The sequence below is a fragment of the Corvus brachyrhynchos genome, unplaced genomic scaffold (assembly GCF_000691975.1).
Source record: "Corvus brachyrhynchos isolate BGI_N302 unplaced genomic scaffold, ASM69197v1 scaffold338, whole genome shotgun sequence".
Classification (NCBI taxonomy): Eukaryota; Metazoa; Chordata; class Aves; order Passeriformes; family Corvidae; genus Corvus; species Corvus brachyrhynchos.
In genome coordinates this window covers 365,468-379,311 of record NW_008239334.1, presented here as the reverse complement: position 1 = coordinate 379,311, position 13,844 = coordinate 365,468, and the positions used below count along the sequence as shown (strand labels likewise).

General features: G+C 51.9%; 1 protein-coding gene across 1 annotated transcript in view; it reads left to right on the top strand.

Annotated features, from left to right (window-relative positions):
- The window catches only part of PLXNA2 (plexin A2), a 143,364-nt gene that overhangs the window by 120,068 nt on the left and 9,452 nt on the right, over window positions 1-13,844 (top strand). Inside the window, 9 exon segments of the mRNA XM_008638949.2 lie at window positions 1,127-1,199; window positions 1,202-1,388; window positions 4,923-4,989; window positions 5,604-5,750; window positions 6,121-6,280; window positions 6,392-6,495; window positions 10,667-10,766; window positions 12,843-13,033; window positions 13,421-13,590. Coding sequence (XP_008637171.1) covers window positions 1,127-1,199; window positions 1,202-1,388; window positions 4,923-4,989; window positions 5,604-5,750; window positions 6,121-6,280; window positions 6,392-6,495; window positions 10,667-10,766; window positions 12,843-13,033; window positions 13,421-13,590 — 1,199 coding nt within the window.

Genomic DNA, 13,844 nt, shown 5'->3' with positions numbered 1-13,844 from the left:
TGCTTTATGTTTGCTGTTGGAGTTGCCAAAGAAGCTGATGCTCCCACAAACAAATATGAATGCTTTTTGTTTTACTCATGAAAAACAGAATTGCAGAAGTGATAAATGTGTTGCCAATTACACAGTTGCTTAATTATGTAACGTTAGTAAAACCAATACATAACTCTCCAAGATGTTTGGTAAAGAGTTGCTTCGTGCAGTTCATCATTTTCACTCGTAATGAATTACTTGAATCCGCAACTGGCTGAAAGCCTCAATTAATTTTTTACACTTGGCCCATAATAAAGCAATAGTCTAAATTAGTGTTTAATTTACTTACAAGAGTGCCACTTTTTGTGCAGAACAAGCAGAACTGGGTGTCATTTCTGGGGCCATTAGGCTCAAAGCTGCTGCTTTATGGCGTGCACAGAGCGCAGCTCCCAGCCAGGATTCGGGGGAGCTGTGGAGGGGGAGGTTTGCTCAGCATGGACCAGAAACCACATGCAGGGATGTTGAGACCCTGAGGGATGGGCGCTGAGGCCCTGAGGGATGGGTGCTGGCCTGTGCAGCCAGGGTTAAACCATCCTGTGCACACTTCTGGTGCCCCCAGCGTGAGAGGGACATGGAACTGCTGGAGCAAGTCCAGAGGAGGCCAGGAAGTCGCTCAGGGGATTGGAACAGGCTGGGAGAGTTCGGAATGTTCAGCCTGGAGAAGAAAAGGTTGTGCGGAGACCACCCAGCACCTTCCAGGATCTGAAGGGGTGGCAAGAGAGCTGGAGTTGGGACTGTTCATCAGGAACTGCAGGGACAGGACAGGGAGGAATGGATTCAGACTGACAGAGGGCAGGGATGGATGGGATATTGGGAAGGAATCCTTCCCTGCGAGGGTGGGCAGGCCCTGGCACAGGGTGCCCAGAGAAGCTATGGCTGCCCCTGGATCCCTGGCAGTGTCCAAGGCCAGGCTGGAGCCCCCTGGGATGGTGGAAGGTGTCCCTGCCCATGGCAGGGGGTGGAATGAGATGGTCTTTAAGGTCCCCCCCCACCCAAACCATTCCATGCTCCTGTGACTCCCCCAGTGCTGGCAGCGCTGCCCTCCCGTCCCTTGTCCCCCCGTGCCGTGGCCGATGGCCGTGCTCTCCTCCTGCAGGTCCAAGGCAACGGGCAGCAGAGCGTGGAGAAGGCCCTGAAGCTCTTTGCTCAGCTGATCAACAACAAGGTGTTCCCTTCATCCGCACGCTGGAGTCGCAGCGCAGCTTCTCCATGCGGGACCGCGGCAACGTGGCCTCGCTCATCATGACGGGGCTGCAGGGCAAGCTGGAGTACGCCACCGACGTCCTCAAACAGCTGCTCTCCGACCTCATCGAGAAGAACCTGGAGAACAAGAACCACCCCAAGCTGCTCCTGCGCAGGTGAGGCCGGGGACAGGGAGGGGATGGATCCCACGGGCCGGCACGGCCACGCTGGTGGGGCAGTCAGGAGGGATTTCTCCATGGAGAGGGTTGGAAGGGGCTGCCCAGGGAGGTGGTGGAGTCTCTGGATGGCCTGGTCTGGTCTGGTTGACAAGGTGGGGATCGGTCACAGGTTGGACTCGATGCTCTCAGAGGTTTTCTCCAACCTAAATAATTCCAGGATTCTGTGATCTGAGGGCTCTGTGGGTGGTGGCGTTGGAAGGGAATTGCTGCTCTCTGTGGAGGATTCCCATCCATTTCCTCACCTGTCTCCAGCACGAGGGGTTAGCCCTGCTCTGGGAGCTCACAGATGTCTGGACAGGGTCTCAGACTGGATCCTTGGGCTCTGCCTGGCCAAAGAGCAGCATTTCTGTGCCACAGCTGGGCCAGGAGCTCAAGGATGGATTGAGCAACTCACCCAAGATAGAGCTGGGAAGTGGCGGCAAGAAAATAGGGAAAAAATGTGCATGAATGTGGGGCAGAACAGCGGGCACAAGGGAAAGTCTCCCTGTGTTCTCCACATCCTCGGGGGTCCTGCAGAGCCTGGCCTTGGCCAGTGCTGCCCCTCGGCTGTGCTGGCATCACACTGGAGAGAGGGGAGGGTTTCACAGCTCCAGAAAAATTTCAGGGGTCCCTCCAGCCACAATGAATATACTTGACAGGAAATTGCTTTAAATCTGGCTGTGTTTGCGGAGGCAATAACTCATCTCGGCAAAGGAAGCGGCCTTAATTTCCCCCGTGGTTTGACGAGTCGCTGGGAAGGCGTCTTCTGCCTCAGCCATCAATAATGACTTTTCCTGGTGCTCCAGAAAACACAGGGATGGTGATAAGAGCTGTGCCCCCTCCTCCCTGCAGCAGCCAGCAAGGAGTCGGGGCCGTGGGCTCTCTGTCCTGCACCGGGATTTACCCACTGCACAGGGAATTTGGATCTTCCCAGGAATGGGGCATCTACCCCCTCTCTGGGCAACTTGGGCCTGTGTTTCACCACCCGTATAAAAATTCCTGCTTTATCTCTAGTCTGAATCTACTCCCTTTTAGTTTAAAACCTTTATTCCTTGTCCTGTTACTCCAGGTCCTATTAGGCCTTGGGCTGAGCCCTGGCCCAACCCTGTGCCCGGCTGTCAGTGCCCAAACCAGCCCAGCCTGGAACTCCTCACTCTGACTTAATAAGGAGTGATCAGCCATGAAGTGAAACACTATTTTTTAGAATGTTTTGAGCTCTCTGGTGGCAGCAGTTGATAACTGACAGTCAGTTCTTTCCCTCTTTCTTCCTTGCTTTCCCCTCTCTCTTTCTTCCACGACTGCCCCTCGCGGGAGACAGCAAGAAAGTTGACGTTAAATCAAACAGCTGCTCTGGTTGTTGGCAACAGCAGTTTGGAGACCTACATAGAGCAGGGAGAGTTAATAAAATACATATTTATTTTTTGGGTTCTCTCAGCTCATTTTGTTTAGGTTTGTTTTCTTCCCGTGCCTCAGGAAGCCAGCGGAGCAGCCAAGGCTGGGCTCCTTTGAAAAATCATCTCTGGATCGTGCCGTGCCCTCCTTCTGTGGTCAGCATGAGAAGGCTTTGCTCCAAGCCTGGGGATTCTCTTGTGCCCTGGTGATCTCCAGGAGCTTACTTTTTATTTTTGGAGCAGATCTTTAACAGCATCCAGAGGCCGGCGATGGCACAGAGCGGTGCTGGTAGGGGCAGCTGAGAACCCGGCAGCAGATTTGGGGGCTCAGCAGAGCCCTCCATGTGTAGGAGGAAGGCCAGGCCCTGGGCTGCCAGGCAGTTTCCCATTTCCAAGGCAGAGGAGGGCAGGGAAGCTCCAGGCAGCCAGGGAGGCTGAGAGCAGCCCGTCTCCCAGGCAGCACAGGACAGTGGTGGTGAACCCAACAGTGACTCCATTGCTGGCTGTCCCCAGGACTGGGGCACTGCAAATACCTCGTGGTCAGGCCATGCTGGGAGGAGATTCAGTGCTGGGAGCTCAGGAGAAGTGGGATTTGACAGGGATGCTCCGAGGTGTTTCTTTGCTGCTCCGTTCAGCTGATCTGGTATTGCTGGTACAGAAATAAAAGGGAAGAGCCAGGCCTGGAGTATCCCATCCCATTCACCCCTGAAAAATGCCCCGACTTCTCTGTTACTCCACGCTTCAGTGCTTTTTGTAGAGCTGGTGTCAGGCCATGAGCAGCCCACAGGGACAGGACACAGCACTGCTTCACTGGGAGGGCTAATTGTGAGACTTGCTAATTCTTCATTTAATATTCTATTAACAAAGTAGTTTATTAAATTAATATCCCCCCTGAAGTCCTGAATGTATCATTTTCTGAGCTTGTCACCCATTCTGTGGTTTGTGTCACTGCCTCTCCATTTTCCAGGGCTGTTTGGAAGGGTGCTGGTGCTTCTCCTCTTTAATTGGGTGCCTGAAATATTTCAAACAGGAGAATGACGCGTGTGTCAATTTGTAGGATGAATTTTTAGGCAGTTAATCAATTTAGGCTTAAATTCTTTGGGGATCTGCAGACATTTTCACAAATTCCTGGCAGATGTTGCCATCCTAGGAGATGATGGATGATGTGACCCCAGCTCTGTTGGCCGACTGGTGTCAGTTTTTGTTTGTTGAAATCTCTGGCTCCTGTTTATTCTTGATCTGCTTGGCTTTGGAATCGAGCCCTGTGCTTCTTCAGTGTGTGCTTGTAATTCCAGGCGCTCGGAATGCTGTGGGGATTCATAGCAAGAGGCAGTCCCTCATTTAAGGGGAAAAATGGGGAAAATGGGTCTGAAGTGGGATGTGGTGGTCTCCAGGCCAGGGAAGAGGTGACCTGGTTCGTGGTGAGGGCAGAGGGGACAGTCCCCAGAGGAAAGGATGCAGGGAATTGGATTCATCCCTCTTTGCTTGCTGGAATTTGGACCGGATCCTGGTGTTCGTGAGGGGAAGGCTGGTGGTGCTGAGCCAGGCAGGGGCATGGTCACAGCTGGCCAGGGGCACAGTCACAGCTGGCCAGGGTCGTGGTCAAGTTGGCCAGGCTGCAGCACAGCAGCTCTTCCCTGCACGGGGCTGGGGCTCCAATGTGAGACACCCCGCGACCACCAGAGCCATCCCATCCCAGGAAAAGGAGCTTTAAGGAAAGCCTCTGGGGCCTGCAGAGGCAACATTAAAAACTATCATTAGGAGCCATTGTATTTAAATTAGAGATAATCTCGGGCACAATGTGGGGAGAGGACACTGGGTGGGACTGGGGAGAAAGCTGCAATTTCCCTGCCATTGTCACTCGGCTGTCCCTGATTGCCAGGAACCGCTGTAAATCCCAGTGATTTACTGAGCCAGGCTGTAATTTGCTCCACGTGCGGGGAGCTGAGTGTCACCAGGCTCGCTGTCACCAGCCCCACCGGGGGTCTGCCAGCTGGCAGCGCGGCAGGCGCTGGCCTCATCCTGCTGCCCCGGGGCGCTGTGCCAGGTGCGGCTCTGGGGCCCGGCTCTGTGTGTGATGTGTGCCCTCTGCCTTCCCCAGGACCGAGTCTGTGGCGGAGAAGATGCTGACGAACTGGTTTGCCTTCCTGCTCCACAGATTCCTCAAGGTGAGGAGAGATGGAGCGGGGTCCCCGCTGCTGCTTTGCTGTCTGACCCTGCAGCCATGGCCGGGGTGCATCTGGGGGTGAAGCTCTTCCATCAGGCTCCAAAAGATGGAGTAGGGAGGAAGGAGAGGTGGAAATTTGCTCTGGGGCTGCTGCTCCATGCTCACAGCCTTCCCGAAGCCTCAGGTCTCCCGGAGTAATTCCCAAGTAAAGGAGGTTCTGTTACATCTCTTCAGTACTTAAGGGAAATTCTCACATCTTCACGCCTTGGCTTCCATAGTTTTTAACTTAATTTGTGGCTTTGGAAGCCCCACCGAATTTCCTCCACGGGAGTGAACAGTGAGATCGAGATCTCGAATTCCATTTTTTTACAGCCATATAGATTCAGGAGGGATTTACCCTGCCAAAGACCACACAGCCACGGAGCAGTGGAGCTCGTGGGTTTGGCTGTGCTCTCCAGGAGCTGCTGGGGGCCAGCCCTGGGTTGCAATGTGCTAAGGATTGAGACAGGGGGGCTGAGCCTGTGCTGGGAGGAATCCTGTGCCAAACGGGGCTGGGAGCCCTGGAGGAGAGGCACCTTCCCCCTGTGTCAGCTCTGGTGTCCTCCTCTCGTGCAGGAATGTGCTGGAGAGCCCCTGTTCATGCTCTACTGTGCCATCAAGCAGCAGATGGAGAAGGGCCCCATCGATGCCATCACGGGCGAGGCGCGGTACTCCCTGAGCGAGGACAAACTCATCCGGCAGCAGATCGAGTACAAGACCCTGGTGAGTGGCGCTGCCGGGGGATCCTGCTGTCCCTCAGCTGTGCTGGCCCTTGGAGCAGGGAGCAGGGCGCTGCCTGAGGTGTGAGTGTTGCTGGGCAATAAGGACCCGTGTCCCAGCCAGGTGTGTCCCCAGTTTGCAGGTTTGGGAATGCAGGTCTGAGGGGAAGCTTTTGTCTCACTGTGCACTGGGCGTTGCCCTCCTGCAGCAAATGAAAATGGACATCCAGGACTCCCCCCTCAGGCATGATTCTATCGATATTTTAGATGCAATAGCAGTGATGCATTTAGGGCTGCAGTGGGGTTTTATATGGGAAAGGTTTGTTGTGAGACATGGTTACGCTTTAGAGCATGGTGTGGTTCTTTTCTTGCAGATCCTAAACTGCGTGAACCCAGACAACGAGAACAGCCCAGAGATCCCTGTGAAGGTGCTGAACTGTGACACCATCACCCAAGTCAAGGAGAAGATCCTGGATGCCGTGTACAAAAACGTCCCCTATTCCCAAAGACCGAGAGCTGTTGACATGGATTTGGGTAGGAGCTTCCCTGCCTGATGGGAGGGGGTGACCAGAGGGGCTGGTGGGCGATTCCTGGTGGGACTTGCAGCGCTCGGCCCCCTCTGACCGCGGATTCCCCTCTCCCCAGAGTGGCGGCAGGGCCGGATCGCTCGGGTGGTGCTGCAGGATGAAGACATCACCACCAAGATCGAGGGAGACTGGAAGCGCCTGAACACCCTGGTGCACTATCAGGTGAGGGAGCAGCCCCACTGACAGCTCCCAGAAAGCTGCCAGCAGGGAAGAGGATAACAGCAGGAAGTGAATTCCCAAGTGTCTCGTCTGCCCAGACAGACAGGGAGGTCACGTTCGTGTGATAAACCAGAAGGGTTCCATGTGCTTTAGCATTAGGGGGGAAAGCAACCTTGACACGGAGCTCAAAGGAAGCAGCAGAGTTGAAAATTGGCTGAATTAAACCTGCCAGCCGTGGGAGAGAGGCAGAGGGAGCCGTGCAGGGGCTGAGCTGACACTGCTGGGGATGAGGGGCCTGGGAAGGGGAGCAGGGGGGCCTCAGGACTTTGTCTGGGGGTCTGGGACAGCCTGGAGTACAAAAGGGGAGGCATAAAGTCATGGGAAAGTGAAGCCAGGCAGTGAAGATGCTCAGACAGGATGGGTGAGGAGACCTGAGAAATTCTTGCCATCTTCAGCTCCTGGATGGGGCAGAGCTGTTGGGAAGGGCTCCTTACAGTGTGGGAGAGGGGAAGAGAGGTGAGGAGCGGGCTGAGGGAGGTTTGGTTGCAGGGAATCGAATCTTTCCCTCCCAGCCTGTCTGCAGCACAGGATAACTGCATTAATTGGGACCCGTAACCTACTCCTGTCCATCACCACCTCCCCAGAAGTGTTTAGTATTTAATCTGGCATCTTTCCCTGTTTATCCAGCATCTCCAGTCCATCAGCCTGACTCACGCTGGGGGACTTGAATGGGAGCCAGTATTGACAGGAGCCCTGCAATCAGGGAGCGAGGCAGGAGAGGGGCATCAATATGCACCGTGCATGTTAAACAGCACCTCCAGGGTCAACTTTTCCAAGCAGCCCCCAGGATTTAAACACAGATTGCCGTAAAATGTCAGAGGAGTTGTGCAGATTAATTCCATTGTTCCTAAAAATCTGTTTTACCTGACAGTTGCAAGGGATTAACCAACATGCAGGGAAGCAGCGCGACTTTATTATGCCTTGATCTTTAAAAGTCATCGTGAGGAAGTCACAAGTGAAAGCTGTGCTTGTCTGACGTGCGCTGGATGCTGGGGGAGGGAGCACTTTCATTCCAGTGCCTGTGGGAAAACCTGAGCCAAAAGCTTCCCCTTAAAATAAACAAAGTCCTCGCAGCACTCAAGATGCTGCAGCTCTTGCTGCCATTTGAATGTCAGGTTTGCTCTGGAAGAAAGGAGAAGTTGGCAGCCAAGCATCCAGCCAGGTAGTGACACGTGTCTGCCTGCTCTGGCCCGAGCTCTGAACAGCCCAACGGATTAAAGAGAAGCCAAATTCTTCTCACTGCAGCAGAAATCTTGTCAAGGCGAGGCTTTTGCCAAAATCTAATAGCAATATATATTATTTTAAATTATTTTTTAAATTTTTTTTTTATTCTTACCAGTTTGGGGTTTTTTTCTGTTGGAGTAAATGTTTTTCTTAGGTATCAAAAATACAGATGCTCCAGAGCTACACAGTTAAACAAATACCTGGGTAAAGGCCCAGCTTAAAGAGGGTATAAAATCATTGGAGTTCCAAGTGCTGCTGTCTCACCATTTAACAGGAGTGTGACACGTGAACCAGGTGTGGTTCGAGCCATTAAAATAAATGTGGGTTTCCAGAGGAGTAGTGAAGACGATTTCTAAATTTCTAGGGAAGAAATTGAAGCTGCTTTGTAAAGCTCTGCCCATCTTTTATTGAGATCTGCCTTGTCTTTGTTTTGCTCTGAAGGCAGAGAGATCCCTGGGTTTGCAGAGGGTGCTGGGAGATGCTCAGCCCAGGTTCCCATCCCGGGGCTCCAGATGTGTCCCTTGGACAGGTGCTGCACCTGGGATTCTGCAGGAGGGGGCAGAACCCTGCTGCTCCTCAATTCCCTGCTCCTGACTCCCGGGATCCATTCCCCACAGCCCCATTCCTGCACCTCCAGGGCTCCAAACCACCTCCTCCTCCTCACTGTGCCCTGAGAGTGGGTATTTAATTCCAAGGGTTTCCCAGCTCCACACCTGGATGCTGGGTTTTGACACGGCTGCTTTTGTTTTCTGCATTAGAATCACAAAAATACAGTAAGAGATCAAACGCATTTTTCATGGGAAGCCTCCACGTACAAAACCCAAATTGGAATTAAAGAGAAATATTCACCTTTCTAATAGTTTTGAACCACTTTATAAAATTATAGAGAGCACTGTGCACCTCCTGCTTATTTCTTCATTTATAAAAATAGATGCCTAGCTTAAATAAGTGTAATTCTTTGTTAAATTCTCTGGTGCTTTTATACATGGCAAGGACTTGTATTACATTTGTGTCGTATCCTTTTGGTTTCATGCCTATTAAGCTCCATGGGAGAGCCTTACCCCATGTGGTTTCACTCAGGAAAAATGAAACACCGAATTTAATATCGAATGATTTACAGTGGCTCACACAGGGTTAACTCAGAGGCAGCAGAGCATGAATACCTGTCAGCCCCTTCGAGTCTGGGGAGGCCAGGAGACCAGGAAACTGCTTAAATGAAAAACTAGAAGGAGAAAGGCAAGGTTTGGGTGGAAAATGAGGCTTAGGCGCTGAGGGTGGTGTGGATGTGGAGCTGGAATCCTCATCGCGCCCTCGCTGCCCCGCACCAGCACAGCACCATGGCCTGCGCTCCCGTCTCCCCCTCCCCAGGTTTTATTTTCCCTGTCTTTAAGGTGTTTTGTGCGCCGTGTTTCCAGCTTGTAGAATAATCAGAATATTTATAAAGCTGTAAAGCAGCCAGGCAGCTCGGAGTGTGTCCCGGGGGTGCTCTGGGAGCGTGGCAGCGCGAGGGGGGAGCGAGCGCCTGCTCCGTCTGAGGCCGATCTGCAGCTGCTGGGGCTGAGCTGACAGCAGCCATTCCACCCGAAATTTAGAGAGTGTGAGTGCTCTTCTGTGTGTGTGGAATTTTTAGTGCCTCTCCCCCAGTTAAGCACAGCCCTGGTGGAAATGGATCCGGCACGGGAGCACCCTGGGCTCGGGTTTCTCCCTGGTGAAATGGAGCTGAAGTGGCAGCTAATAACAGCCTAAGGAAATAATATCAGCGCTGATCACTTCTTCCACTGACTTAATAAATTGGATGAAGTGAGGCAGGAGCAGCAAAGGAAATAATGGAGGTGTTTGGGGTGTTTTGCTTAGAAAAATCTCACTTTTGCGCCGTGAAACACAAGTAACTATTATTTCCACTATCACCAGCAGTAATAACAACTCGATTTTCCATGAAACCTTTCATCTGAATGCAGCCCAGGGCCTTGGAGGCAGCGCAGGTCGCTGTGTGCAGCTCACCTTGTGCTGCAGATGTTGTACAAATCCCTGGAGCTGCTGGGGGAGAAAAAACCTCCGTTCATAGGGTCAGTGCTGAGTCCATCACAAGATTTCTGGCAAATAACGCAGGGTTTAGCCCCAAAAAGCAATTCCTGCAGCAGAAAGAGCCATTTCTTTTGTGCTGAGCCTCTAAAAAGTGTCTGCTGGGCCCTGGCAAGATGTGGTGACTCTCTGCTCCCTCGCTGTGCTGCACCACAGGTCACAAGTTCAAAATTAAAAGCCACTCAGGCCCATTCCCTGGAAACCTGCAGATCCTTAATTAAGGGGAATAAGTTAGAAAACTTCCAGTGACTACCAGATTTATAGGGAGGATAAAATTAAACATGGCTACTAAAATCTGCTGTAACAAAACCTTGTTAGCGCTAATGTTCATTTATAGTTTGACTTCCCAGTGTTTAATTCCTTCTCTGGAGCAGTAAAGGGATAACAATTAAATACCCTGAAAGATGGCTTTATGACTCGCTCTGCCATAAATCAAACTTTTAAAGTTCGTAAAAATTGCTAAAATAAAAAATGGTTTAATAGGAATGTTTTATGGCCCATAACGTTATTACAGCCCTTTTATTCCCTCTGCATTGTTACTTTAATTGGATCACAACAATTCTTGAGATTCTCATTTTTATTGGGTAAGGCATAATCTTAAATCAGAACGACCAAAAGCATCTTCACCACGTCTTTTGATTTATCCCTCATTTCCTTCAGGCTCTTGCTGTAGCCTGACCCAGCACAGGGCTCAGCCAGGCTGGGAGCGTGTCCTGGACTCCTCTCCCCAGGATCTGCAGGATCAGCAGCTGGAGATCACAGTGTGCACAGGGAATCCCACTGACCTTCTCCTGCTCTGCCTCCCCAGGTGTCAGACCGCTCCGTGGTGGCTCTGGTTCCCAAGCAAACCTCCTCCTACAACATTCCTGCCTCTGCCAGCATCTCCCGGACATCAATTAGCAGATACGGTGAGAAATGGGATGGGGAGGGATGGCTCATGGACCAACACTGCAATTTAGGTGGGGAAAAAGCAGCAGCTTGCCCCAAAGAACCACCCAAAATGAATGTAAATCAACAGAGAAACGTCCTTGGCTGCTGGTTTGGTTTGCAAAGGCTTTTCCAGCTATGAGAACAGCAAAAGGACCAGAGGACGTGAGAGGAGGGAAAAGGAAGTGCCAAGCACAAGAGCAGCCTTTGGGAATGTGGGTCCTGGGAAGGTTCCAAGGGCTCAGAGGGGATGGGTGATGCAGGAAAGGATCTTTGAGCCCCTTGGCCCTGAGCAGGGCTGCACCACAGAAAAACCTGATTCCTTCTCCTGTTTCCTCTCCACGTGCAGGAGCCTGAGCTCTGAGCTAATGGGTCACAAATGGGGAAGGGCAATCTCAGCACAGAGTGCAGGGATGTGCACACCTGGGAATTCCTGATTTGCATAATAGCAGGGCTCAGCACATTCCAGAGGGTCCCTGAAGATGCTGCAGCCTGAGAAAATGAGCCTGCGAGGTGCCAGGTGCACGCTCGGAACACTAAATCCACAATAATTGTAATAATAGACTTCCATAAAAGGCAGCAGTGGCAAAATCTCTCGAGTGCTGATCTTTCATTATCGTTCATTTCACAGAGTGTTTTACCAGCAAAAAGTCTCCTGACAAACCCATCTCCTCCTCTTGTTTATAGCTCCCAAAATAATGTTGGTTTTTAGTTCGAGCAAGGGTTCTGAGGAGCCAAAAGCAGGGGAGTCTTGAGGTAAAAACCAGGAGGAAAGGCATTTCTCCCTGCCAGGTGTAGGCCCACAAGTGTCCAACACATCCCGTAGCCACATTTCCATAGGTGATGGAAAAACCAAGGCTGGGTCTCACAGCCTGAGCCCTCAGTGCTCATTGATCTCTGTCAGCTGGAAAAGCTTTTGCAAAGCACCAATATGAGCGATCATTGCTCATGTTAAGATTAATATTTCTAATTGTGCCAGCAGAATTTAAATTAGATACTTATTTACTTCCCCAGCTATATATCAGTACAGAGATATGTTTAAAAATAGAATTACTGGATGCTTCCTGATCTGTCCCCCTGTCTGTCTCCTTAATTATATCAGTTGGAGCACTCATTTATCTAAGCCTTAATCAGGGATGAAAATCCAGCTACTTTGGTAATGAGTTGAGTATTTCCCTCAGCTGATTTACGATCGATCCCCGCACTCTTGACGAGGAGGGTGAGCAGTGAATTGAAGGCTAAACTTGAGAAAACACACGACAATCCCAGAGAACAAAGAAATGTAGCGAGAGGAAAAACCCAGCAAGGCACAGTTGGGCTCCTCAGCCTCGTCTCTCATCCTGGAGATGCTGGGCATGGGATCCAGGGAGGGACTTCTTTGGGAAGTGAAATATATAAATAAATGTTTCACATCCCTCCATGGCTTCTGAGCAATTAAGGGGAAGTTGTCTGGTGCCCTTTGAGCTCCCCTTTCCCTGCAGGGACAGCAGGAGGCTGGGCCTGCTCCGTCCAGGGGTGGCACGGGCTGCAGGACTGGCCTCAGGCTCTGCTGTTGATGCTCAGCTTGAGTCCTCACTGCTCTCCTGAAAGCCTCAAGGACAAGCTCAGCAGTTTCTCCTGTCCTTTGTGCTGGCTGTGCTGGGCAGCTCCTCATTATTTACAAAACCCTGGAATCAGGACGCTGCTGCTGCAGGAGTTGGTGCCCGGGTTAATGCGTGTGAGCTGTGACTCGGGGAGGATTTTCGCGTGGATCTCTATGAGGAGTTCACACCAGGAAAGGATGTGAATGGGGCAGGAAAGTCCATGTCTGGGAGAAAAAACAGCTCAATTCTGAGGTTTTTTGTGGAGTGGAGACCAACACAAATCTGCAAATGCCGAATTTTGATGGTGCGGAACAAGAACATGTGCGGAACAAAACCACGGGGGTTTCCCATTTCATTTCCACATTAAAAAGCCCCGTGCAAGTGGTTTGGGCGTTATCAGACATGGTGGGGGCACTGAGGGAAGTGCAGAAGGGTTTTGCTCCGAGCCTGACCAGCCTCTCTGCCCTGGCCCAGACTCCACGTTCCGCTACACCGGGAGCCCCGACAGCCTCCGCTCCCGCGCCCCCATGATCACCCCTGACCTGGAGAGCGGCGTCAAGGTCTGGCACCTGGTCAAGAACCACGACCACGGCGACCAGAAGGAAGGAGACCGGGGCAGCAAGATGGTGTCGGAGATCTACCTGACCAGGCTCTTGGCTACAAAGGTAACTGAGCTAAATTCACTCGGGAGAAGCGCAGTGAGGCTCATCCAGGGCTGCCGTGCAGCCCCTGGTGATACTCAGCTCCCAGGCTGGCTGTCCCTGCTGGGTTTTCCTGGGGTTGGAGGGGTTCTGAAGTCCAGATTTCCTCACACTCGGGTGGTATTTGTCAATGTTCATTTAGCTCCTCTGTATCTTCTGGCTCTGGGAATCTCCTTTTTGTTGATTGAAGCCTATCAGGCCTCACGCAGAAATTCTCAAACCCCCGGTGAAACAGAGCCTTTTCAAAGAAAACTTATTTCCCCCCACCCTGGGCAGAGGCGAACAAATAAACAAAATAAAATTACATTAAAAAAATGGTCAAAGTTGTCTAATTTGCAATGCTCCCGTCAGGGCACGCTGCAGAAGTTCGTGGACGACCTGTTCGAGACGCTGTTCAGCACCGTGCACCGCGGCAGCGCCCTGCCCCTCGCCATCAAGTACATGTTCGACTTCCTGGACGAGCAGGCGGACAAGCACGGCATCCACGACACCGACGTCCGGCACACCTGGAAGAGCAACTGGTAAAGGGGGACAGGGAGGCCGATAGGAGTGTTCAGCCACTGTGGGGAAAAAGCCACATGGGAGTTGTTTTGGGAAGGGCTGGGAACAGCCAAGCCCCAGAGCGGGAGATGGACACTGTGCTGCCCCAGGGGGTGTGGCAGTGGGGTTTGAGCCTGGGCTGGGCTGCCAGTGTGGTGTTCGTAGGATCATAAAATCATAAAATGTCCTCATTTGGAAGGGAAGGGGAATAGCCTGGCTACCTCTGAGTCCTCTG